The following is a 25,630-nucleotide window of genomic DNA, read 5'->3' as shown; positions in this document are numbered from 1 at the left end:
AATAAGGTCACCGTAAGGAACCAGTACCCACTTCCTTTGATTCCGGATCTTTTTAATCAGGTTCAGGGAGCCCAATGGTTTTCTAAGTTCGATCTACGGGGGGCATATAACCTTATCCGCATCAAAGAGGGGGATGAGTGGAAAACTGCGTTCAACACACCCGAGGGTCATTTCGAATACCTGGTCATGCCCTTTGGGTTGTGTAATGCTCCTGCTGTCTTCCAGAATTTTATTAATGAAATCCTGAGAGATTACCTGGGTAATTTTCTTGTTGTGTACCTTGATGACATACTGGTGTTTTCCAAGGACTGGTCCTCCCACGTGGAGCATGTCAGGAAGGTGCTCCAGGTCCTTCGGGAGAATAATCTGTTTGCTAAGACTGAAAAATGTGTCTTTGGGGTACAGGAGATACCATTTTTAGGGCAAATCCTCACTCCTCATGAATTCCGCATGGACCCTGCCAAGGTTCAGGCTGTGGCGGAATGGGTCCAACCTGCCTCCCTTAAGGCGTTACAGTGTTTTTTAGGGTTCGCCAACTATTACAGGAGATTTATTGCCAACTTCTCGGTCGTCGCTAAGCCTCTTACGGACCTTACTCGCAAGGGTGCTGATGTCCTCCATTGGCCCCCTGAGGCCGTCCAGGCCTTTGAGACCCTCAAGAAGTGCTTTATCTCGGCCCCCGTGCTGATTCAGCCCAACCAAGAGGAGCCATTTATTGTGGAGGTTGACGCATCCGAGGTGGGAGTGGGGGCCGTCTTGTCCCAGGGTACCAGCTCCCTCACCCATCTCCGCCCCTGTGCTTACTTCTCTAGGAAGTTTTCGCCAACGGAGAGTAACTATGATATTGGCAACCGCGAACTTCTAGCCATTAAATGGGCCTTTGAGGAGTGGCGGCACTTCCTGGAGGGGGCCAGACACCAGGTAACGGTCCTTACGGATCACAAGAATCTGGTTTTCCTAGAATCGGCCCGGAGGCTTAATCCTAGACAAGCTCGGTGGGCACTATTCTTTACCAGATTTAATTTCTTGGTTACCTATAGGGCTGGGTCCAAGAATATTAAGGCTGATGCCCTGTCACGTAGTTTCATGGCCAATCCTCCTTCCGAGAAGGATCCTGCTTGTATTTTACCCCCTGGTATAATCGTTTCTGCCACGGATTCTGATTTAGCTTCTGATATCGCGGCTGATCAGGGTGCAGCTCCCGGGAACGTCCCTGGGGACAAACTGTTTGTTCCCCTGCAATACCGGCTAAGGGTACTCAGGGAAAACCATGACTCCGCTCTATCTGGTCATCCTGGCATCTTGGGCACCAAACACCTCATTACCAGAAACTATTGGTGGCCTGGGTTGCCTAAAGACGTTAGGGCTTACGTCGCCGCTTGTGAGGTTTGCGCTAGGTCCAAAACCCCTAGGTCCCGACCTGCGGGCCTACTACGTTCCTTGCCCATTCCCCAGAGACCTTGGACCCATATCTCCATGGATTTTATCACCGATTTGCCTCCATCTCAGGGCAAGTCGGTGGTGTGGGTGGTAGTAGACCGCTTCAGCAAGATGTGCCACTTTGTGCCCCTTAAGAAGCTACCTAACGCCAAGACGTTAGCTTCTTTGTTTGTGAAACACATCCTGCGTCTCCATGGGGCCCCAGTCAATATCGTTTCTGACAGAGGGGTACAATTTGTTTCCTTATTTTGGAGAGCCTTTTGTAAAAAGTTGGAGATTGATCTGTCCTTCTCCTCCGCCTTCCATCCCGAAACTAATGGCCAAACGGAGAGGACTAACCAGTCCCTGGAACAATATTTAAGGTGTTTCATCTCTGACTGTCAATTCGATTGGGTCTCATTCCTTCCCCTTGCTGAATTTTCCCAGAATAACCGGGTCAGTAACTCGTCAGGGGTCTCCCCGTTTTTCTGTAATTTCGGGTTTAACCCAAGGTTCTCCTCCGTTTCCCCTGGTTGTTCCAATAATCCTGAGGTAGAGGATGTTCATCGGGAACTGTGCACTGTCTGGGCCCAGGTTCAGAAGAACCTAGAGGCGTCCCAAAGCGCACAAAAGATTCAGGCGGATAGTAGACGTTCTGCTAACCCCCGGTTTGTCGTCGGGGATTTGGTCTGGTTGTCGACCAGGAACTTGCGCCTTAAGGTCCCGTCCAGGAAGTTTGCTCCCCGATTTATTGGGCCTTATAAGATCATTGAAGTCCTCAACCCTGTATCCTTCCGTCTGGAGCTGCCCCCATCCTTTCGCATACATGACGTCTTCCATGCCTCCCTCCTTAAACGCTGCTCCCCGTCCTGGTCCCCCTCGAGGAAACCTCCTGTTCCCGTTCTCACCCCTGAGGGGGTGGAATTCGAGGTGGCCAAGATTATTGACAGTAGGATGGTCCAGGGCTCACTCCAGTACCTGGTCCATTGGAGAGGGTACGGGCCGGAGGAGAGGACTTGGGTACCTGCCCGTGATGTTCACGCTGGGGTATTGATCAGGAGGTTCCACCTTCTCTTCCCTACTAAACCGGGTCCTCTTAGTAAGGGTCCGGTGGCCCCTCATAAAAGGGGGAGTACTGTTAGGGATCTGCCAGGTACTACATCTAGGTATACTCCTGGGATTAATCAATCCACACCTGAGGCCAGACCTGTTCGACTGACACCATCTCCCACCAACCAGGGTGGCAGGCTCAGGAGTGGGAGAGCCTATCGCGGCCTGGTCAGTCGGAGTTAGCTCCGCCCCCTGTCCTTTATTACCTGCTGTGTTCTCCTCCTCAGTGCTTGTAACTCTTTTGGATTCCTGGCCCCACTGCTGCTTGCTCCAGCCTGCTTCTGCCGTGCTTCTGCCTTGCTGCTGTTCTGCTTAACCCGCTTTGCTTTGCCTCCGGCTTGCTTCCTCCTCCGTGCTCACTTGGGTATACTCCACTTCATCCTGGTCCTGACAACTCATTCACCGCTCCGTTTCCTCGTGGCGTTCCGTGGGCTACTGCCCCTTCCCTTGCGTGTTCCCTGTTTGTTCTCCCGTGCACTTAGACAGCGTAGGGACCGCCGCCCAGTTGTACCCCGTCGCCTAGGGCGGGTCGTTGCAAGTAGGCAGGGACAGGGCGGTGGGTAGATTAGGGCTCACTTTCCCTTCACCTCCTTCCTGCCATTACAATTTATTGTAATTATCTGTTTATATATCATTATATAGTTTAGGATGGTGCTAGCATTAGTGGTGGTGCTTGGCAGGAAAGTATACCTAGAATTAAATTGTATTTAATGAATATGTCCAGAGTTTTATTAGTTTTTTTTATTTTATAAAGGGCCCCAAATCCCCTGGTTTCCTTAATGCATCCATAGTATAACATCATAAAATTCTCTCTTCCTGCAATTGCCACTTGGGGGAAGCTCACTACATAGAGGTTTTTACAGCTCTCATTGAACTCCATAATAAATGCATAAGCGGTGAGCTCCCCCTAGTGGTGGCAGGAAGAATTTCGGCCTTTAACTGAATTATTTTATTACCAGAACAGGACACAGGGTGTTACATTTTGTATCCCTTTTTCCTTGTTTTAATTACATGTCATGGTTCCCTAGCATATTGCATTCATTCTTTATAAAATACCTATAGAGCAGTAATTCATACAAGATGTATGTTGCTCACAGAATGCACTTATATTAGTAGGGAAACTAAACATTTTTATTTAATTAGCTAAACTAGATAACTTGTATGCAGCATTCCCCGTTTTTTTTTCTTTCCTAAATTTAACCACTGAAGGTTTTAAGTTCAATGAGAAAATAATGTTCAAAATGGGATCACCTACTTTTTCTCCAAGTTCGTTAAAATTTAGATTTTTTTTTTCAGCATACTAAAGTGATATATAAAATAGCAATATTTATTGTATATTCAACATATTAAGGTATTTCATATATATGTATTTTTAGGTCTTTGATATGTCTGTGCTTATTATACCTTATATGGAAGAAGCTAAACAAAATTCCATGGTAAAAGCTTGTGAAGAGGCCACTGAAAAGGCTATAGAAGCTGTCAAACAAAAGCTACAGCAAGAGAAATTAATGAAAGCACAAGGTATGAGAAAATGTGAATCCGAGTAACTGCAGTAACATAGTTCATAAGGCTAAAAAAAAGACATACGTCCATCCAGTTCAGTCTATTATTCTGCAATGTTGATCCAGAGGAAGGCAAAATTCCCACGACGCAAAAGCCAATTTTTCGTAATCTTAGGCTCTGTTCACACTGCGTTTTTGTCCTCTGTTTAACGTATATTCTGTGAAAATCTCTCAGCATATACGTTAAATGGAGGCTGTGACGAATGCCTAACGGTAGCATCCGTCACCCATTGGCTATAATGGTATCCGTTTAACGGATACGTCATGAACTCTTATGACCCGGAAAGCTCCAGTGACATAACTGTCCATATATGCAGAGTTAGCACTTGAGCTTCCCCAATAAGCTGAGGCCGCCGAGGGATTGTCTCCCCATGATGTAGCAATGATAGTACTGTGGGATTCACATAGGGTACCCCGCAACCCCTGTCACCAGATATACCCGCCCGCATGGTGGCCTTATTCCTCACGATGACAAGACCTTCAGAGCAGCTAGAGTACTAGGCAACTTTTAATCTCGGCCCGTAGAAACTACATCACTGGAGCTTCCCTGGGGTAGCCCCAGTGACATAACTGGCCCGACGGTGGCAAAAAGAGACACTTTTGGCCTTCATCGGTATAACGGGAGAGTATGGGTACATTTGACGTATACGCAAGGAGCTTTACTGAATGCATATTTCAAACTTACAGGGGAAACGCAGTGTGAACAGAGCCCTAGGGAAAAAAAAAAAATCTTCCCTACTCCTAGATAGCAAACCGAATAAAACCTTGGATCAACAACCCATCTTCGGTAATCTAGTAAATGTGACTTGTAAAATGATTACACTCAAAGTCATCTAGCCCCCTTTCAAACTCTTTTAGTGAATTCACCACGACAACCTCCTATGGCAGAGATTTCCATACCGTAAATAAAAGTTAATATGTTCTTTATTTACCTGTTAAAAATGTGGGACCTGCTGGGCAGAAAATGCCACGTAGTGTTCACTGATATTGAGATTTGTCAGACCACAGTTAAGACTTCGCTCACATTTGCGTCAGATGCTCCGTAAGGGGCCTCCATCACAGATCCGGCCGAGATAACTGGCGACAATAAAGCAGCATACTGCGCTATTGTTTCTGGTAAAACCACGGAAAGCCGATGGAACCTATTCAATTCAATGAGTTCTGTTGACCGTCAACGGTGTCTGCCGTGCAACGGAACCGTTGCTTCCGGCATTCCGTTGTTCTGCTCCTCTGCTTGATCAACGGAATGTCACAACACAGATGTGAACATAGCCTAAGCAGATGCAGTCTTTTCACGTAACAGAACAACAAAAGTGTAATGTTACCATTATTATCATACTAATGACAGAAGCTCAGAATGACACAGAAAAGGAAGAAGGACCTGATGAAATATCAAGTCAGGTGGATGAAGAACATAGTGAGAAAGGTAAGAGGAATGTAGTAACAGAAATGTCTAGATCACACACACATTACAGAATGCAGTATGACATTTTATAGTATTTTCTTTTCTAGAGCAGCAAAAATGGAGGTGATTTATCTTATTATTGTGGAATATTTAGCATGATGTAAAGACTTTTGGGCAGTGTCTTGCTTCCGATGTGATTTACGCTGTAGGGATAAGTGGGATTCAGATAAACATAAGTGCTTGTTATGGACTGTTTTAATGTTTCTCACTATTAAAGGTTATAGATACCTTTTGACGTGGAAAACATTATTTTAATATATGTTAGTGGCTACCTAGAGTTAATCAAACATTTCAGGGGTTACCACATCATCAAAATCGTAGAAAGTTGCCTAATTTTGCATTTGGGAAGCAATAAAAAAAAAATTCTGTACAAAGGTAAACATAGCCTTAAGGCCCTGTTCACACTGAGTTTTTTTTACAAGTTTTTTGACGTGGAAACTGCGGCAAAAAACGACCGAAAATGCCTCCCATTGATTTCAATGGGAGGCGGAGGCGTTTTTTTTACAGCGAACGGAAAAACCGTCTCGCGGTGAAAAGAAGCGTCATGCCCTATCTTCGGGCGTTTACGCCCGTAGCAATCAATGGGCGCGAGCGAAAATCGCGGCAAACGTCGTGCAGGCAGGTCAAAATCTGCCTTAAAATCCCAAATGGAATTTTGAGGCAGAATTTTCCTCCTGCAAAAAAACTCTGTGTGAACAGGGCCTTAAGGTTGAAAATGGTATAATGTAAATCCAATGCAATTTATGTTGTGTTCTATATGAAAAATGCAGAAGAATTGGATAAACCTGAGAAGAATTCAGTGCAAAAAGAACTAACAGAAAAAACAGAGGCGCAAAGTATCCAAGAAGCAGGTAAACAACCTAGCAATTAAATACCATGAGCGACCATTGAGAATTCACAAATGAGAGTCCAGCTTTTGAACCATTACAGACCTACAAAATAGGGTTTTTAAAAAAAAATAATATACATATATATATATATATATATATATATATATTATACTATTACTATACCATAGGTCTTTTACCCTAAATATATGAAGTCATCTGTACATAGTAAGACTATGGAGAGGAAGCATTTAGTCAGTAAGCCTTCTCCCTCTCACTGTTTCCAGCATCAGGAGTAACTCTGCGGTACCTGTTGATGGGAATTCTCTGACTACTTTTAGAAGTTGTCAGCATCCACCAGCATATCATATTTTTATGCAGCTGTATCTTGATTCAACAGGTTATAAAGAGACTGACTGTAAAAAGGGAATTTCTGTAATAACTATTTACCTTTGGAACTTCAATTCAACGTTTTTTTCTTTTTCCATCAATTTGTAGACGAAGCAGAAGAAGTCATTGCTGATCATCCTGAAGTCCGAGAAATGGTAGAGGAAGCAATGAGACTAGTACAAGAAACAGCAGTAACACTAAATCCAGATGTTTATATCAGTGCACTGGAGAAAGCTATTACAGAGGTATGAGTGATGTGTATCTTTACAGGCAATTTCAATATTTTATTTTAACACAATTTTAACTATGAGTTTTCATACTTTTGTAGTTGTGACCATTTCATTCAAGGTCTTATCTCAGATATGTCTTTAAAAAATATACTTGCCCAAAATGACAGTTATGCCCTGGGGATGAAGCGGCCACAGGAGCTGTGCCCGCGCCATCCGCAGTGGGTGACGGCTGTAATATACAGCCGTCATCATGCTGCAACAGCAGAGATCAGTTCTCTCCACGATCGCCCTTGTTTAACCTCTTAAATGCCACGGTCAATAGCGACCACTGCATCTAAGTGGTTGACACTAAGGGAATGGGCTCCCTCTGAACCCCATCGGCCCCCCACGAGCGATTGCTGGGTGCCAATGATTGCTATGACAATCAGGAAGCCTAACAATGGCCTCCTGGTCGGCCATGTATGGAAGCCTATTAGGTCCTGCCTAATAGACTGTCAGTTGAAAAATGACAGTTACAATATACTGCAGTACAAAAGTAGTGCAGTGTATTGTACAGGGGATCATGCCTTCGTCCCCAAGTAAGTGTAAACAAAAAATGGGAAAACTATTTTAGAGAGAGAAATAAAAGTTTTAATTAATAAAAGCAAGAATCACTGTTTCCCTGATAAAGTTCTTTATAATTGGAAAAAAGTGAAATAATGAAAAAAACGATACATAATAGGTATCGCCACGTTCGTATCGGCCTGAACTATAAAAATATCACGTTGTTTATCCCGCATGGTGAACACTGTAAAAGATTAAAATAAAAAATTAGAAACAATGGCAGAATTTCTTTATTTGGTCACCTTGTCTCAAAAATATGGAATAAAAAGTGATCAAACAGTCGCAAGTACCCCAAAATGGTGCCAACAAAAAAACTACAGTTCATCACGCAAAAAACAAGCCCTCACACTGCTCCATTGAAAAAGAAAATAAAAAAGTTATGTCTCTCAGAATATTATTTTATTGAGAAAAATGTGTTTTCATTATGTAAAAGTAGTAAAACATTTAAAAACTATAGAAATTTGCTATCGCCGAATCGTATCGAACCGCAGAATAAAGTAAACATGTTGTTTATACTGCATCGTGAACGTCGTAAAAAAATGTATAAAAAAAACTGCCAGAATTGCTGTTTTTTGGTCTTCTCACCTCCCAAAAAATGTCACAAAAACTGATCAAAAGTTCGCATGAACCCCAAAATGATACTAATAAAAACTACAGCTCATCCCATGGAAATCAATCACTCACACTGCTCCGTCAACGGAAAAATAAAAAGTTCTAACTCTCAGAACGCAATGATGCAAAATGACGGCCCAGACTAATTTTTATATGTGCAGCAGTTCTTCACCTAAAACCCCACGTCATCATTTGCTAGACCCCACAGGTGGACCCCGTAGATGCAGCAGAGACTATGAAATTTTAGGGTCTTTTGCTACATATGGGGCTAGTGAAGAAGTCAATTAGGCAATGCTGGAGTGCGGATATTTTGTACAATACCACGGACACCCTTTATAAGTGAGACACTTGCCCCCAAAAAACTAGCCTGTGCATAAAGGATTGGTTCAAAGCGTACGTCGCTATCCATGGATAATTAATTTTATTATTCATTTACCCCATTATTATACCCTTTTATTATGCACTGATATACGCCACACAGCTTGCATATGCCCCCACATTATAAACTGAAATACCAGTAAAACCCCAAACAAAACTACTACCAAGCAAAATCCACGCTCCAAAAGCCAAATGGCGGCCATTCCGATCCTGGGTGTGTGTCCAAAGAGTAGTTTATGACCACATATCGGGTATAACTGTATTCTGGAGGACACGTAACAATTTATATGGTATGTGTCTCCATTGGTACAAGCTGGGCACCACATATTGGGCACTGAAATAGCATATCTGTGGAAAAATAGCAAATTTCAATCAGCAATATCCAATGTTTAATGTTTTCTGCAAAACACGTGTGGGATCAAAATGCTCACTACACTTCATGACAAAATTCCTTAGGCTACAAAATGCAGCATTTTTTGGGTATCTAATGTTGTGGCACCTCAAGGCATTTTCAAACAAGAAATGGTGCCTGGAAAACATCCGAATAAAATGAAGGCCCCAAAATCCACAAGGTGTTCCTTCATTTCTGAATCGGTGATTCAGTCCATTAGCAGACTAGGGCCACATTATTTTTGAAAACTGCAGAATCTGGGCAATAAATATTGAGTTGTGTTTTTCTGTTCACACCTGCTGTGTTGCTGAAATAAATGTATTAAATTGAAAATCTGCCAGGAAAAAAATTACATTTGTAAATTTTGCCTCCACTTTGCTTTTAATTCCTGTAAAACACCTTAAAGGGGCTCTGTCACCACATTATAAGTGCCCTATCTCCTACATAAGGAGATCGGCGCTATAATGTAGGTGACAGTAATGCTTTTTATTTAAATAAACAATCTATTTTTACCACTTTATTAGCGTTTTTAGATTTATGCTAATGAGTTGCTTAATGCCCAAGTGGGCGTGTTTTTACGTTAGACCAAGTGGGCGTTGTACAGAGGAGTGTATGACGCTGACCAATCAGCGTCATGCACTCCTCTACATTCATTCAGACAGCGCATAGGGATCCTTTTAGATCGCTATGTTGTGTCTTATACTAACACATTAACAATACTGAATTGTTTAGACAGTCAATAGACATTCCACGGGATGTCTATTCACAATCTCTGCACTTTGTTACTGTTTCTGTGGTAGTTACAGCAGAGGAAGCGTAATCTCGTCGTAACCGGTCATCTACAGCGTAATCTCGCATAATCTGCTGTAACTACCACAGAAACAGTAACGAAGTGCAGAGACAGTGAATAGACATTCCAGGGGATGTCTATTCACAGTCTAAATGTCTGTCATATAATGGCCTGAAAAAAATAAAATGAAATTTCTCTAAATTTACTTTACAATTTTAGATTGTTTTTTTTATAAATAAAGAGTAAACATATCGAGTAGAATTGACATAACATAAAGAACAATGTGTTACGAAAAATCAAAATCGCTTGGATAAGTAAAAGCATTCTAGAGTTATCACCACATAAAGTGACATGTTAGATTTGGAAAAATGGGGCTGGTCCTGAAGGCCCAATTAAGCTCGGCCCTAAAGGGTTTAAAGCTGAGTTCACACTTTTTTTTCTGTTTTTTTTCAACATTTGTGAAAAAAGGGGGGAGCGTTAGTTTGCGCTGGTCTTTGATAAGTTCCACCATATATATATATATATATATATATATATATATATATATATATATATATATTATAATATAATTTGTTTTGTATACAGAATCCATAATGATAAAATTGAGGTCAATGGGACATGATGCTGCCTGATGTGGATTCTTCTCTTTTACTTTTCAGTCAGTGTAGATCAAAATTCACAAAAAAAACACAAAAAAAAACCCAGCCTAAACAATATTTTTTTACTATCCTACTACGGGACCCAGCACTGTAAGGCGTAATGTGATCCTACAGTGCTGGCTACCGAACTGGATATGGGAGTCTAGGAGACAGGGCAGGACTCGGTCTCCTAATGTGCAGTTATGAGAAGTCTGTAGCATGGCCCGCAACCCATCCGTGCTGCTATTTAGAGACAGAATCCGCTATGCGAGTTATTTAGAAAAACGATTGTGCCCAGTCCTGCACTATTATCGATTTTCTATATAATTGGAGGTACACTTTAAGTGGGATAACACACTTAAGGCCACAAGAGAGACCGACCGTAGACTCCTAAAATAGCCCTTAGTCTGTTGACTGACACACAAATAAGCTCTAGGAGTTTTATTTCCTCCAGCCACCCTGGTCTTTTATCTTATTTTATTAACCTTGCATGGCTATAGGAAGTAATCTGAATAACATTATATTAAAGAATTGCTATGTAGGCAGTTCCCCCATATATTCTTCACAAGCACTGTAGCAAGTTTGCACTTAATAAATTTAATTAACAATTCAATAATTAGCAATTCTGTCAAATTAACTAGTATAAGGATATTATGTGCCCTTCGTATATTTTACTATATTTATATTATATTTATATATTAATTATATCATATAACTATATATTATTGTACAGTTCAGTGAAGAAAATAAAGAGCGATTTCCTGGCGGTCCCTCTGTTGGAGGATGGGTGTTAGATAATTTCCCTAATTCACCTAATTATTGGATACCTTTGGTGGAAAAGGGACTTCATCCAGACGCTGTCATTTGTTTAACAAATCCGGCAAATAATGGTAAGTAAACATACATTATTTTTTTTTTACTAGTAATAGTAAAAATATAAAGTTTTTTAATGAAATACATGGCATCTAATATAGATCGTAATTGATGCATGTGTTTTGTATTCAATTTTATTTATTATGCTTTTACGCCTCACTACAAGTATTATAAATATCTTGGCGTTGCTTTAACCCCTTCCCCCTGCTTGCATTCTGGGCCCTAATGACCAAGCCATTTTCTAAATTTTTCTATTGTCACATTCGAAGAGCTATAACTTTTTTATTTTTGCGTCGACATAGCTGTTTAAGGTCTTGTTTTTTGCGACACGTCTTGTAGTTTTTATTGATACCATTTTGGAGAAGATGCGACTTTTTGATCACTTTTTATCACATTTTTTTAGTCAGGATTAACAGAAAACAGCAATTCTTCCATAGTTTTTTTATTTTATTTCTTACGGCGTTCACCGTGCGGGTTAAATAATGTAATCGATTTATAGTCTGGGTTGTTACGGACGCGGCGATACCAAATATGTGAACTTTTTTGCTTTATTGTGGTTTTTTTTTAATAGTAAAGCAGTTTGTAAGGGGAAAAAGTGGGTTTTTAATTTTTTTTTGCTTTTGTATTGCAGTGTATTATTGCCTGTCCGTTTAAAACTAGGATCTGACCTAGCAGGCATTCATTACAGGCAGACCTGGGGGCCTTTATTAGCCCCCCGGCTGCCATCGGAGACAGACACTCGGCGATCGTATCGCCGGGTGTCGGTGGGAAAGAGAGGGGAGCTCCCTCCCTCTCTCCAAAACCACTCAGATGCGGTGCTCGCTATTGAGCACCGCATCTGAGGGGTCAAACGGGTGAGATCGATACTAATATCAATCTCACACGGCAGAGCAGGGACGCCCCCAGCCCTCAGCTGCCTCTGGCAGCTGAGAGCAGGGAGATTTCACGGCTCCCTGCTCTGTTTACTTTATTCTAATGCAGCGCCGTGGAATAGCGGCGCTGTAGAATAAAGCCCATTAATGGGGTTAATACAGAATTGCATTGTTGACCCAAATGCAATTTGTGTCACCCAAATTTTTTATTTTACAAGTCAGAATGATTCAGGTCAACAACAGGGAAATTAAATCCCCCTGAACTGCCTTCCAGGCACTGTCCACAGAGTAAGAGACACGGTTCATGGTGTCTATATTTTTTGAATGATGTGATCAGAGAGTTTGCCACATTGTGCTGCTGGTCATTGTGACACCCCTTCTACTTACTCAAAAATGGGTCTCCGAGAGAGGAGAAGGATGAAGGAAAGCTACATGTGCTCTGTATACAGACTACAAAACAACTGTATCTCAAAAAGTAAAAAAATAATTTTTAATAAAAAATAATTAGAAAGTAGCACCAAATACACTGATAGGCATTTTTATTTAAAAAAAAAAAATACATTTTCAAAGGTGTAGGGTTGTCATGGTTTAGAAAAACATGGCTGCATTCTTTGAGAAATAGCACCTCACCTGTCCATGGGTTGGATCTGGTATTGCAGCTTAGCTCCATTGAAGTGAATGGGTCACAACTGCAATATCACACACAACCTGTGGATAGGTGTGGTGCTGTTTTTTGTCTTACCCTAGACAGCCCCTTTAAAACCTGCTGGTCTGCAAACAGGGAGCATCAATATTCACTACATAAGACTATTGTAGTTTTATTTCTTTTGTGTGAGGCATGTGTAGAATTTTATTTTTTTTACTATTTTGTTGAATTTGTTAGCAAAAATTCAGGAGTTTGATTGTTAACGTATTATCAACATCAAGATGACAATGGACATGGTGGACAAAGTGAAAAGCCTAAATTGGCCTTAGATGAGATAGTACCTGCCAATTACCTGTTGATTAATACTGATTATTTGATTGTCTTTAGAATTGAATGACCTCCTCAAATCAATAGATTTTAAAGCAATGAAATTCTACCTTTTGGAGCTACTTTAATGCTTTTATTGGAGGATTACAGAAAAAAAACTATCTTCTAATGTAATTTTATTGGAATTAGAAGTGTTTACAAGTGGAAGCGATCACATAATAACCCTAAAGAGCTAAGGATCATTTCAAATTGTCAGCAAAATGCAGATTGCTGATGGCAGCAGCCTGTATTTTGTTAATATAGTACGGACACAGGCTGTTGTCATATGGTGGTAGGCATGTGGACATTGATATTCCTTTCAGTCATGCACGTTATTTACTTGGACTGGAAGTGCTTTGGGTTATGCCATGAATAAAAGTGCACCTAAAAGTGCTCCTTATTTGAAGCTAATTATTTTCCCCATTGGAAGTATTTAAACAATATGTATGCATCCCGAGTTATTGGACTTACAAGCTCTGAATGTCGCTCCCTGCTGTTTCTTGATGTGGGCCCATGCACGTCATCTTAGTGATGCTTTCAAGAGGACACGCATGCGCAGTAAAACCCACTGTGTCGCTGGATCTATCGGCGCACTGATTCTACTCCTGTTATAAGGTTTTATCTGGTACTCCGTTTTTCTACTGCCGAGAAAGCAGAGAATGCACAGGAGAGCTGGGGAAATGCAAACAGTATCGTGCAGGTACAATATTGTCACTAGGTGATGGATTTATTGAAAAAAATATATACTGGGAACAATCCACGGATTTATATCTAATGATTCTTACTAACATTGTCCCTTTAGCTGCTCCTGTGCCTTTAAGTTCAGCATCTTAGTCAATTCTAGGGCTGCATGCAGTATAGTCTGTCACTGCTCTGTGCACGCCAGTCGCTGCCTATAAGTGCAGCGCCTCAGTTAGTTGTCCCCGCTTATTACAGTATAGCCTGACACTTTTCTCTGTGCTCCGGCCGCAGCGGTCTTCCCTGCAAGCAGTACACTCTCGGCCTATGCACAGGGTATACTACTTGCAGGGAAGACTGCAGCGACTGGAGCGCACAGAGAAGTGGCACAACCTCTTTTTAATGAAGGTTATATTAGAGAATTACTTAAAGGGGTTTTCCAATCTTGGACAATTATGGCATAACCACAGGATATGCCATAAAAGTCTGATAGATGCGGGTCCCACCTCTGGGACCCGCACCTATCCCTAGAACGGGGCCCCCTAAACCGCGTTCTACCTTATTCGGCTCCGCTGCCTCCCGGCCACTTCCAGGTTAGGTGGTCGGGAGTTACGGAAACAGCGTAGCTCGCCGTGCTACACTCTTTCTGTAACTGCCATTCACTTCTATGGGCGTTACAGAAACAGCGTAGCTCAGCGAGCACTCGGCTGTTTCTGTAATTCCCGACCACATGACCAGGAAGTAGCCGGGAGGCAGCGGAGCCGAGTAAGGTACGGGGGCCCCGTTCTAGCAATAGGTGCGGGACCCAGAGGTGGGACCCGGATCTATCAGACTTTTGTGGCATATCCTGTGAATATTCCAGAATTGGCCAAGATGGGAAAACCCCTCTAATATGCATCGTCTGAGGATTCTGCCCTGAATTGGTTTCATGGTCTGCAAGATTTTACTTTAATAGGCGTTTTTCCCACCTCACTCTTCTGGCCATATCCCATATAAGTTTACATACTAAGCTATGTGACAATACTTCTCTTGCAGTATTCAACCTTCTGACATTCTTGTGTATTTTAGGAAAGTATTTACTCAACAGACTCTACCTCCTGAATGAACAGGAGATTAACAATAATATATTACAAAGGCTTCTAAAGGAAAGAGCAAGAGAGATACAAGAAGAAGAGGAAGCAAGGTATTGAGCAATATCTGTGATAAGGGTTAATTGTTTATTTGTGTATCATTAATACACGTACCAAGACAAGTGTAGTGGACCTTCAATGTACTTAGGATTTGCGTTCCTTTCCATTAAAGCTCTGTGTCCACAACAGAGCACTAATTGTCACTAAAATAGAAATCCACAATCTTGCTAACTACTGATAATGTTACACAAATAATGACAACCCTTTTCTCTCATGAATTAATGAAAATAGATATTTTATCCCGATACAATTGTATGTGACTATATGACATTAAACCCCAAAAGTTTTTCCCGAGATATCACATTAATTATTACTTAGGATAGTCCATAAATGTACGGTATGATTGGTAGGGGTCCCACCCCTGAGACCCCCTCTGATCAGCAGAACAATAGGGCCACGACTATTACTGGAGCGCCGCGGCCCTTTGCACTAAAAACGCTGCTGTGCTGGGTACTGCTTCCAATGTGTTCTGCTGATAGGTGGTGGTCCTAGGAATGGGCCATTAATGTAATGTCCCCAAAAACTCCTTTTGAGGTTTATCACTATTCAAACATTTGACTATAATTATGAATGATGGACCATGTCCTGCCTGAAAAAAAAAAAATAAATAATCAAAAAATGTCTGTAAATCGCTATATATTCATTTCATACGACTTTGACCCCTTCCCACAAATGGATGTATCTTTACATCCAGGAATGTGAATATCCTTATAACAGGAGGTAGCGATACGTCATGTCTTTTAGAGCATTGGTCATTCACACTAGGGTAGTCCACAGAAAAATATATGCTGTCAATGATCCAGAGATTTTTGTGTAATGTTGAACTGAAAAACCTGGATCCCCGCTGGTGTGGTGTAGTAACAGGAGATATCCCTTTTGCTACCAAGGAAACACTTTTTTATCCAGATTCTTTGGGTGGCATTTGAGCCAGTGGTATTAAATATAACATTTTTTACAATGTAGCCATGAAGCTCCAGATTTGTTTGTAAATATAACATTCTATACATTCAGTAATCTCTTAATAATTTATTTTCAGAAGAGAACAAGAGGAGGTCATACGATTACAAGAAGAGAAAAAAAAGCTAGAAGAGAAACAAAAACAAAAAGATGATGTAGAAGATATTCAAAAAGGTATGTACGTTACAGTAGAATGAAGATGCTGAGTCACGTCCACCTTTCCATAACTTAGTGGTGAGTAGCTTTAAAGGGGTTATGTGGGGACTGAAAAGTATTAGCAGTGTACTCCCTATAGTATGTGAGTACACTCGCTAATATACATTCCGGTCCCCCGTCACGCTGATTATGAGATTTTAATAGATTTTTATAGTGCTGTCGGGGGATCGGAAGTCTGGTGGCACAGTCTTCCTACATGACGACACGACTCATCGTCGTGTGACCTGCCCCGCTGTACTCCATGTAATCGCTGTAACAGTAGTACCCCATAAATCGTTAAGCGAGTTCTCCTGAGTACATTAATACCTAATATGTAGTCAGAAACTGCTGTTTGGGCACACTGTGGGGCTTAGAAGAAAGGGAGAGGCATTTGGCTTTTGAAGCGTAGATTTTCCTTGGTAGTAGTTTTGTTTGGGGTTTTACTGGTATTTCAGTTTATAGTGTGGGGGGGGATATGTATAAGCTGGGTGGAGTAGATCAGGGCATAATAAGTTGGTATAATAATGGGGTAAATAAATAATAAAAGGAATAATCCATAGATGTGTGGTACACTGTGAAGCAATTCTTTATGCACTGGACAGTGTCGCACTGATATATGGTGTCCATTATCATCCCCTTTTGGACCTTTTTTCACACATTCCTTTTTTTACAGTGTGGGGAAGTTTGCTGGGAAACTTTTGCCCTGATACAATATGGACACCCTAACTTTCAAGAGATGTGCTTAAAGGGGTTATGTGGGGACCGAAATGTATTCGCAGTGTACTCACTGCAGTATGTGAGTACACTTCTAATATACATTCTGGTATTGCACAGTCTTACTTCATGACACGACTCTTCGTCATGTGACCGGCCCCGCTGTACTCTATGTAATCGCTGTACTACTGCTACTGTTTATACTTTAGAGTACAGCGGGGCCGATCACATGTCGTCATGAAGAAAGACTGTGCAACTAGACTTCCGGTCCCCGCAAGCGCTATAAAAATCTATAAAAATCTCATAATTAGCTCGACAGGGACCAGAATGTATATTAGCGAGTGCACTCACATACTGCAGTGAGTACACTGCTATTAATATTCGGTCCCCACATAACCCCTTTAAACTAATGATATAATATTCACTATATACTGTGATACAATCCACTATTTGTATATAGCTAGCTATACATGGTGTCGATTAGTCAGCATGGCCGAGAATTATGTTTGCAGAGATATTGGGCACTTCTGACAAAGTGTTGGAAAATCACCTTGTAATGACCTGATCTTTCCGCTATTACAGAAAGGACGGTAAGAGGAAAAAAAATGTTCACATATTAAAATGCTTTAAATTTATAATTTTTTATGTCTCCATTCAACAGTGACAGTGTTTTATTAAATTGTTCACAACCATAGTGACTGAATTTATATATGTTATAGGCTAAATAATTTTGAATACTGTGTACAATTTGACCGCAAAGAAGCACTGTATTCAACACTGAAAACTGCAGGACATAACTAAAGTTGATAAACTAAAGATATTAGACTACATGCACACACTTTGTCATAGTTTTACCACATTAGGTGGCCATGAGTGTGTGTGTGTGTATATATATATATATATATATATATATATACACACACACACTGTACATAAGAAAATGGTGACCGCACACTGCGAACACTAATGCCACCTAAACACTATATATAAATAAATATGCATTGCTGCTGAATCTGCTTACAATAGTGAGGTTCTTGGCACACATTTTGATCATACTGTGTGAGACCACCTGCCACGACAAGGTAACCTCACTAATAAGGTAGATCCCTACGCTATTCATACACCCGGCTCTTATATGTGAGGTCGCATTGTCGTGGCAGGTGGGCTCACACAATTTGATCAAAATGTGTGCGAAGAACCTCACTATTTTAAAGAGGCTCTGTCACCAGATTTTGCAACCCCTATCTGCTATTGCAGCAGATAGGCGCTGCAATGTAGATTACAGTAACGTTTTTATTTTTAAAAAACGAGCATTTTTGGCCAAGTTATGACCATTTTTGTATTTATGCAAATGAGGCTTGCAAAAGTACAACTGGGCGTGTTGAAAAGTAAAAGTACAACTGGGCGTGTATTATGTGCGTACATCGGGGCGTTTTTACTACTTTTACTAGCTGGGCGTTCTGACGAGAAGTATCATCCACTTCTCTTCTACATTGCAGCGCCGATCTGCTGCAATAGCAGATAGGGGTTGCAAAATCTGGTGACAGAGCCTCTTTAAGTAGATTTAGAAGCAATGCATATTTATTTATATATTGTGTTTAGTTGGCATTGGTGTTCGCAGAGTGCTGTCGCCATTTTCTTGTGTATTGTATTGTATTGTTTTGCAGTCACAGGCGTTCTTACACCTGTATACACGTTTTTTTTACGTTACTGTGTGTGTGTCTATGTATATATATATATGCGTTTGTGTGTATATGTGTATATATATATATATATATATATAGCAGAAGAAAATTTGCAGCACTCCAACATGAAAAAAATGGTGGTTTATTCAATCCAAACTAACAGCAACGTTTCAATCCTACAATAGGATCTTTATCAAGCCTAGTGACACATCTACTCAGCAAGTTTATATATGTTTGAGACTCTTTTACATAATTAGTCTCATTATAAAACAATCAAATACAAAGTGTATGAAAACAAACATCATATATTGTGTACGGTATCATCATAAACATAGACATGATACAGAAAATACAGAAGTGTGTATGTGACATCGTGAATAACAATACATAATAACAAAAACATTAAAAACAACTGATTACATTATAATCATTTATGCAGCAGTGGTGTAAAATCCATTGGCATATCCTCACTCACCAATCAGAACTTCAGACTCAACTACTCCATTCAAGTGTCTTGCAGCACTCTGCTGCATCCCTCGTGGTAATTGAAATTCGACACATCAGTGTAATCCCCCGAGGCGGAAGTAAATCATCACTCCGCAGCAGAGAGCATAGATCGCATCCACATGATGTAATGCGTGTCAATGCGTTCCACTGAGTCGCCCCATGTATCATGGCATCGTAAGTTGCTAAGCAACTGCTGTAACATTACTATAAACATCCATTGACACGGCTATGTCAGTCAAAAAGTCATGAATGTAAAAAATACAGATATATTAGTAAATGCTCCCTATAGTAAGTGATGGAGATATTAGGAATATCTAAAAGTAGCTTTATATCGGCTTTTAAAGATGATCCACACGTGGGTTCAAAGACCTCTGTATACAACCAAGTACTCAGAACGATCTTGTTCCCAGAGTTATGGGACCACATAGACACGTCTTCACGTGTCCAGGATGTCACATTATCCTCATACGTGTAACGGACCCATATTATCACACTAGTGATATGATATATCATAAGACAAAAGAATGCATGAGAATCCCTCTCGCTTTTAATATCTCTCTATCACTTAGAAACCTAATAGGAGACTAGAAACAATTCAACAAATAATAAACATATTTTATTGATGCAATAAGACTTGATGCATTGAACATAGCCCCGTCAAATATCATAGTACAATAACATTGAAAAATAATTAAAGAAGTTCCGAAGTTCTGTTGGGAGTGGTATTCCAATCTAAAAAAATACAAAACATAATTGTTTTTAGTATTTATAAGACATTGACAGTAAATATGAGATATAGATATTGATATTAATGTGTCAACAATCATCATACTGAAGAGAACATCAAGAGAACACAAGGGAACGGAGCTCATAAGGCTATTCTATCTACAACAAATTCTACATTAAGTCCACAAGGTTTTAAGGAGTTCAGTAAAAATATCCATCTTAATTCTTTTTTGTGTAAAACCAGATGGCGATCACCGCCAAATTGTAATGGAGGAACATGGTCCAGAATCATAAATGTTAGATCCCTTTCATTGTGACCATGTTCCGAAAAATGTTTAGCTACAGGTAAATCAAGTTTCTTTTTACGTATAGAAAAACGGTGATTGTTTAGACGAGTTTTAAAGGAACAGGTGGTTTCACCCACATAAAGGAGGCCACAGGGACACCATAGCACATATATGACCCACTCTGAGTCACAGGTGAAATTGTGTTTAATTTTAAACTGTTGTCCAGTCAACGGATGTCTAAAAAATTCCCCTTTGCACATCAAAGCACAATTAACACATCTGTAACATGGAATATTGCCAGGTTTTAGTGGTTTAAAAATAGGTTGTGTCGTTTTCTTATGATCTGGCATTCTGGTTTTCACCAGTCTATCTCGAAGATTTTGTGGGCGTCTATAGGACATAAGTGGATCATTATTCAATACATCAATGTGTCCAAAACTATTGCTAATAATTGGCCAATGTCTATTCATAATTTTGGAAATGTCTCCACTTCTATCATTATAAGTAGAGATAAATGGAATACGTTTCCGTTTTCCATGCGCTGACGGTTTTTTAGACTGCAATAAACTGTCCCTCGCTACATTATCAATCTTTTTTCTATGTGTCCACAGTAATGTTTTGGGGTAACCTCTTTGTAAAAAGTTACTAACCATAGTGTCTAAAGATATATCAAGATCCTCCTGTCTGTCGGTATTGCGTTTGGCCCTAATCATTTGGCTGTACGGCAAGGACCTTACCATACTTCTCGGATGGCAACTATCAAATCGTAGCAGAGTGTTCCTATCGGTCTCTTTCGTGTACATTTTAGTTCTAATTATATTATTCACAATAGATACAGTAACATCCAAGAATTGGATATTATCCATAGAATGTATCATCGTAAATTGAATATCATCATCTATTGAATTAAGAAACCTATGAAAATCAATTAATGTAGTGACAGTGTCAGTCCAAATGAGGAAGATGTCATCTATGTATCGCCACCACTTCAAAACATGTGAGAAGTGGTGGGATACATAGACCGACCCCTCCTCAATGTTGTCCATGAAAATGTTGGCGTACGTGGGAGCCATGTTAGACCCCATGGCCGTTCCTTTCAACTGAATATAATAACTCTCTTTGAATATGAAATAGTTAGATGTCAAAATAAGTTCCACTAATGAAATAATAAACTCACAAGTAGCATTGTCATAGTCAGAAGTCAATAATTTACGTCGTACAGCATCAAGACCCTTGTTGTGATCAATCGAGGTATAAAGAGATGTAACATCAAAGGAGACCAAAATGGACCCCTCTGGTAGTTTTATAGATTTTAATTTCTGTAGAAAATCAGTGGTGTCTCTAATATAAGATTTGGAGTTAATAACAAAATTTCTCAGCACTTTGTCCACAAAGATAGAGATGTTACTTATTAATGAGCCCCGGCCAGATACAATAGGGCGACCTGGTGGGTTCATTAAATCTTTGTGGATTTTTGGTAATATATATAAGCAAGGAGTAACAGGAAATTCAACAGTGAGAAATTTATGTAGCATTTGATCAATTATATCTTCATCTAGAGCTGTTTTAATAAGTGAAGTAATTCTTTTTGAAATATCCTGTCTAGGATCATTTTTTAGTACTCTATATACATTGGTATCTGCTAGTTGTCTGTAACATTCTCTCAAGTACATATCTGAATCCATAACCACGATTGCTCCACCCTTATCAGCAGGTTTTATAGTGAGATCATGGTTATGGATCAACTCATCTAATGCCACCATATCAAGAGTAGTCATATTAGGCTGTTTAAAGCTCAATTCACACGTTTGAGACCTAAGTAAAGCAATATCTTTCTGTACTAGTTCTCTAAAGGTTTCTATCGCATGTGATGCTATAGGAGGTTGGAACACACTCTTATTAAATAACCCCAGTTTTTTAAGTGATAGTATCGGAAGGGTATCCTGTATTACTGTATTAACCGGTTGTGTTTCAAACCAGACCTTCAATTTAATAGATCTGACAAAACTGTAAATATCCAACTCTAATTGAAACCAATCAATATGCTGATTAGGGCAAAATGACAACCCTTTTGATAATAATTGTAATTGTGTATGAGACAATTGATGTTGAGAGATATTTACCACTGTGGTTTGGGCAGAGTCCTCTTGGTGCTGTCCTGCACCGGTTTCTGCCCTTTCTGATGAGTAGATTTTTGAAAACGGGTTCTTCCTTCCTCTGCTTCTCCTACGACCTGCTCGTCTGGTTTTCTTCTTTTTGATTTGTCCAGTGGGCTGGAATCTAAAAAATCTTCATTATTACTTGGAGGATATTTCTTAGTATGGAATTGATTACGGGAATCGCTTTTATTGAAAGCCGGTTCATTGCTTCTTTTGTTGTCACGTCTAAAGGCTCCATCAGCATAATTGAGAGAATTGTCCCAAGTGTAAACACGTCCCATAGAATAATCTGTTTGATCACGGAACCATTTCTTCTTTTTGGTTTCTTCTATATCCATCCTCACTTTATTGAGCGTCATACGTAATTTCTCCATGTGTACATTAAAATCATCAGTTTGCACCAACGTTTTGAGTGTGTTCTCCAAATCTTGTACTTTCACCCTTAAAGATCTCAGATCTCTCTGCAAAAAATCCATATTAAGTAATATGGTTTCCAAGGCATATTTGCTTGCGAGTTGCTCATTTTTATTCCTGAACTCTTCGTGTTGCATATGCATCGTTGGTTTAAGTAAAATTCTCATCCCCCGTGGGATCATGTTGTTTCTATAGTATTGTCCCAATGTGAGTAGATGTAATTCAACATTAATCAGACGTCGTGACTCAAATTCCAGATTTCTCTTGATGTCAGTAATAGAAGGAACACTTAAAAATGACACATCACCCTCCGCTCCACTCAGGATTCTTTCAATGTCCTCTTCAGTAAAAACAGCAGCAGTATTGGATGAAACATTCCCAGCAGGTATATTGACCTGCTCCATGTTAAACGAGTAAATGATGGTTGAAAAAACGTGGTGCAAGCTAATGGAATCCAGATATAGCACACAAGAAGACAGCAGCACTCACTAATGAATAATCGACCAGGTGCCCAGCAAAACGTCCCGATCCTAGGACGTATAATGATATGTAGCAGAAGAAAATTTGCAGCACTCCAACATGAAAAAAATGGTGGTTTATTCAATCCAAACTAACAGCAACGTTTCAATCCTACAATAGGATCTTTATCAAGCCTAGTGACACATCTACTCAGCAAGTTTATATATGTTTGAGACTCTTTTACATAATTAGTCTCATTATAAAACAATCAAATACAAAGTGTATGAAAACAAACATCATATATTGTGTACGGTATCATCATAAACATAGACATGATACAGAAAATACAGAAGTGTGTATGTGACATCGTGAATAACAATACATAATAACAAAAACATTAAAAACAACTGATTACATTATAATCATTTATGCAGCAGTGGTGTAAAATCCATTGGCATATCCTCACTCACCAATCAGAACTTCAGACTCAACTACTCCATTCAAGTGTCTTGCAGCACTCTGCTGCATCCCTCGTGGTAATTGAAATTCGACACATCAGTGTAATCCCCCGAGGCGGAAGTAAATCATCACTCCGCAGCAGAGAGCATAGATCGCATCCACATGATGTAATGCGTGTCAATGCGTTCCACTGAGTCGCCCCATGTATCATGGCATCGTAAGTTGCTAAGCAACTGCTGTAACATTACTATAAACATCCATTGACACGGCTATGTCAGTCAAAAAGTCAGAGTGGGTCATATATGTGCTATGGTGTCCCTGTGGCCTCCTTTATGTGGGTGAAACCACCTGTTCCTTTAAAACTCGTCTAAACAATCACCGTTTTTCTATACGTAAAAAGAAACTTGATTTACCTGTAGCTAAACATTTTTCGGAACATGGTCACAATGAAAGGGATCTAACATTTATGATTCTGGACCATGTTCCTCCATTACAATTTGGCGGTGATCGCCATCTGGTTTTACACAAAAAAGAATTAAGATGGATATTTTTACTGAACTCCTTAAAACCTTGTGGACTTAATGTAGAATTTGTTGTAGATAGAATAGCCTTATGAGCTCCGTTCCCTTGTGTTCTCTTGATGTTCTCTTCAGTATGATGATTGTTGACACATTAATATCAATATCTATATCTCATATTTACTGTCAATGTCTTATAAATACTAAAAACAATTATGTTTTGTATTTTTTTAGATTGGAATACCACTCCCAACAGAACTTCGGAACTTCTTTAATTATTTTTCAATGTTATTGTACTATGATATTTGACGGGGCTATGTTCAATGCATCAAGTCTTATTGCATCAATAAAATATGTTTATTATTTGTTGAATTGTTTCTAGTCTCCTATTAGGTTTCTAAGTGATAGAGAGATATTAAAAGCGAGAGGGATTCTCATGCATTCTTTTGTCTTATGATATATCATATCACTAGTGTGATAATATGGGTCCGTTACACGTATGAGGATAATGTGACATCCTGGACACGTGAAGACGTGTCTATGTGGTCCCATAACTCTGGGAACAAGATCGTTCTGAGTACTTGGTTGTATACAGAGGTCTTTGAACCCACGTGTGGATCATCTTTAAAAGCCGATATAAAGCTACTTTTAGATATTCCTAATATCTCCATCACTTACTATAGGGAGCATTTACTAATATATCTGTATTTTTTACATTCATGACTTTTTGACTGACATAGCCGTGTCAATGGATGTTTATAGTAATGTTACAGCAGTTGCTTAGCAACTTACGATGCCATGATACATGGGGCGACTCAGTGGAACGCATTGACACGCATTACATCATGTGGATGCGATCTATGCTCTCTGCTGCGGAGTGATGATTTACTTCCGCCTCGGGGGATTACACTGATGTGTCGAATTTCAATTACCACGAGGGATGCAGCAGAGTGCTGCAAGACACTTGAATGGAGTAGTTGAGTCTGAAGTTCTGATTGGTGAGTGAGGATATGCCAATGGATTTTACACCACTGCTGCATAAATGATTATAATGTAATCAGTTGTTTTTAATGTTTTTGTTATTATGTATTGTTATTCACGATGTCACATACACACTTCTGTATTTTCTGTATCATGTCTATGTTTATGATGATACCGTACACAATATATGATGTTTGTTTTCATACACTTTGTATTTGATTGTTTTATAATGAGACTAATTATGTAAAAGAGTCTCAAACATATATAAACTTGCTGAGTAGATGTGTCACTAGGCTTGATAAAGATCCTATTGTAGGATTGAAACGTTGCTGTTAGTTTGGATTGAATAAACCACCATTTTTTTCATGTTGGAGTGCTGCAAATTTTCTTCTGCTACATATCATTATACGTCCTAGGATCGGGACGTTTTGCTGGGCACCTGGTCGATTATTCATTAGTGAGTGCTGCTGTCTTCTTGTGTGCTATATATATATATATATATATATATATATAGTGAAGGAAATAAGTA

At 39.8% G+C, this 25,630-nt stretch overlaps 2 protein-coding genes across 4 annotated transcripts in view; one reads left to right on the top strand and one right to left on the bottom strand.

Moving 5' to 3' along the window:
* The window catches only part of AK9 (adenylate kinase 9), a 114,303-nt gene that overhangs the window by 45,985 nt on the left and 42,688 nt on the right, over positions 1 to 25,630 (top strand). For 2 of the 3 annotated variants that reach the window (XM_075862264.1, XM_075862263.1), the window contains exons 13-19: positions 3,906 to 4,050; positions 5,440 to 5,517; positions 6,327 to 6,407; positions 6,882 to 7,018; positions 11,149 to 11,305; positions 14,919 to 15,033; positions 16,077 to 16,171. In XM_075862264.1, the coding sequence (XP_075718379.1) occupies positions 3,906 to 4,050; positions 5,440 to 5,517; positions 6,327 to 6,407; positions 6,882 to 7,018; positions 11,149 to 11,305; positions 14,919 to 15,033; positions 16,077 to 16,171 (808 nt within the window). The remainder of the gene's footprint in view (positions 1 to 3,905; positions 4,051 to 5,439; positions 5,518 to 6,326; positions 6,408 to 6,881; positions 7,019 to 11,148; positions 11,306 to 14,918; positions 15,034 to 16,076; positions 16,172 to 25,630) is intronic. The other variant, XM_075862265.1, reaches the window with a different exon arrangement.
* LOC142759747 (uncharacterized) lies at positions 19,750 to 23,223 on the bottom strand. Its single transcript, XM_075862269.1, has 2 exons — positions 22,235 to 23,223; positions 19,750 to 19,830 (listed from the first exon to the last, which is right to left on the bottom strand). Coding segments are annotated over exons 1-2 (855 nt in total). The 5' UTR covers positions 23,089 to 23,223; the 3' UTR covers positions 19,750 to 19,829.

Source organism: Rhinoderma darwinii, chromosome 4, assembly GCF_050947455.1.
Source record: "Rhinoderma darwinii isolate aRhiDar2 chromosome 4, aRhiDar2.hap1, whole genome shotgun sequence".
Lineage (NCBI taxonomy): Eukaryota > Metazoa > Chordata > Amphibia > Anura > Rhinodermatidae > Rhinoderma > Rhinoderma darwinii.
This window is presented reverse-complemented; position numbering and strand designations above follow the sequence as displayed.

What these genes read in the sequence shown, in the direction of transcription:
- LOC142759747 (XM_075862269.1), bottom strand. Translation starts at nt 23,088, where the DNA reads ATGGAGCAGGTCAATATACCTGCTGGGAATGTTTCATCCAATACTGCT.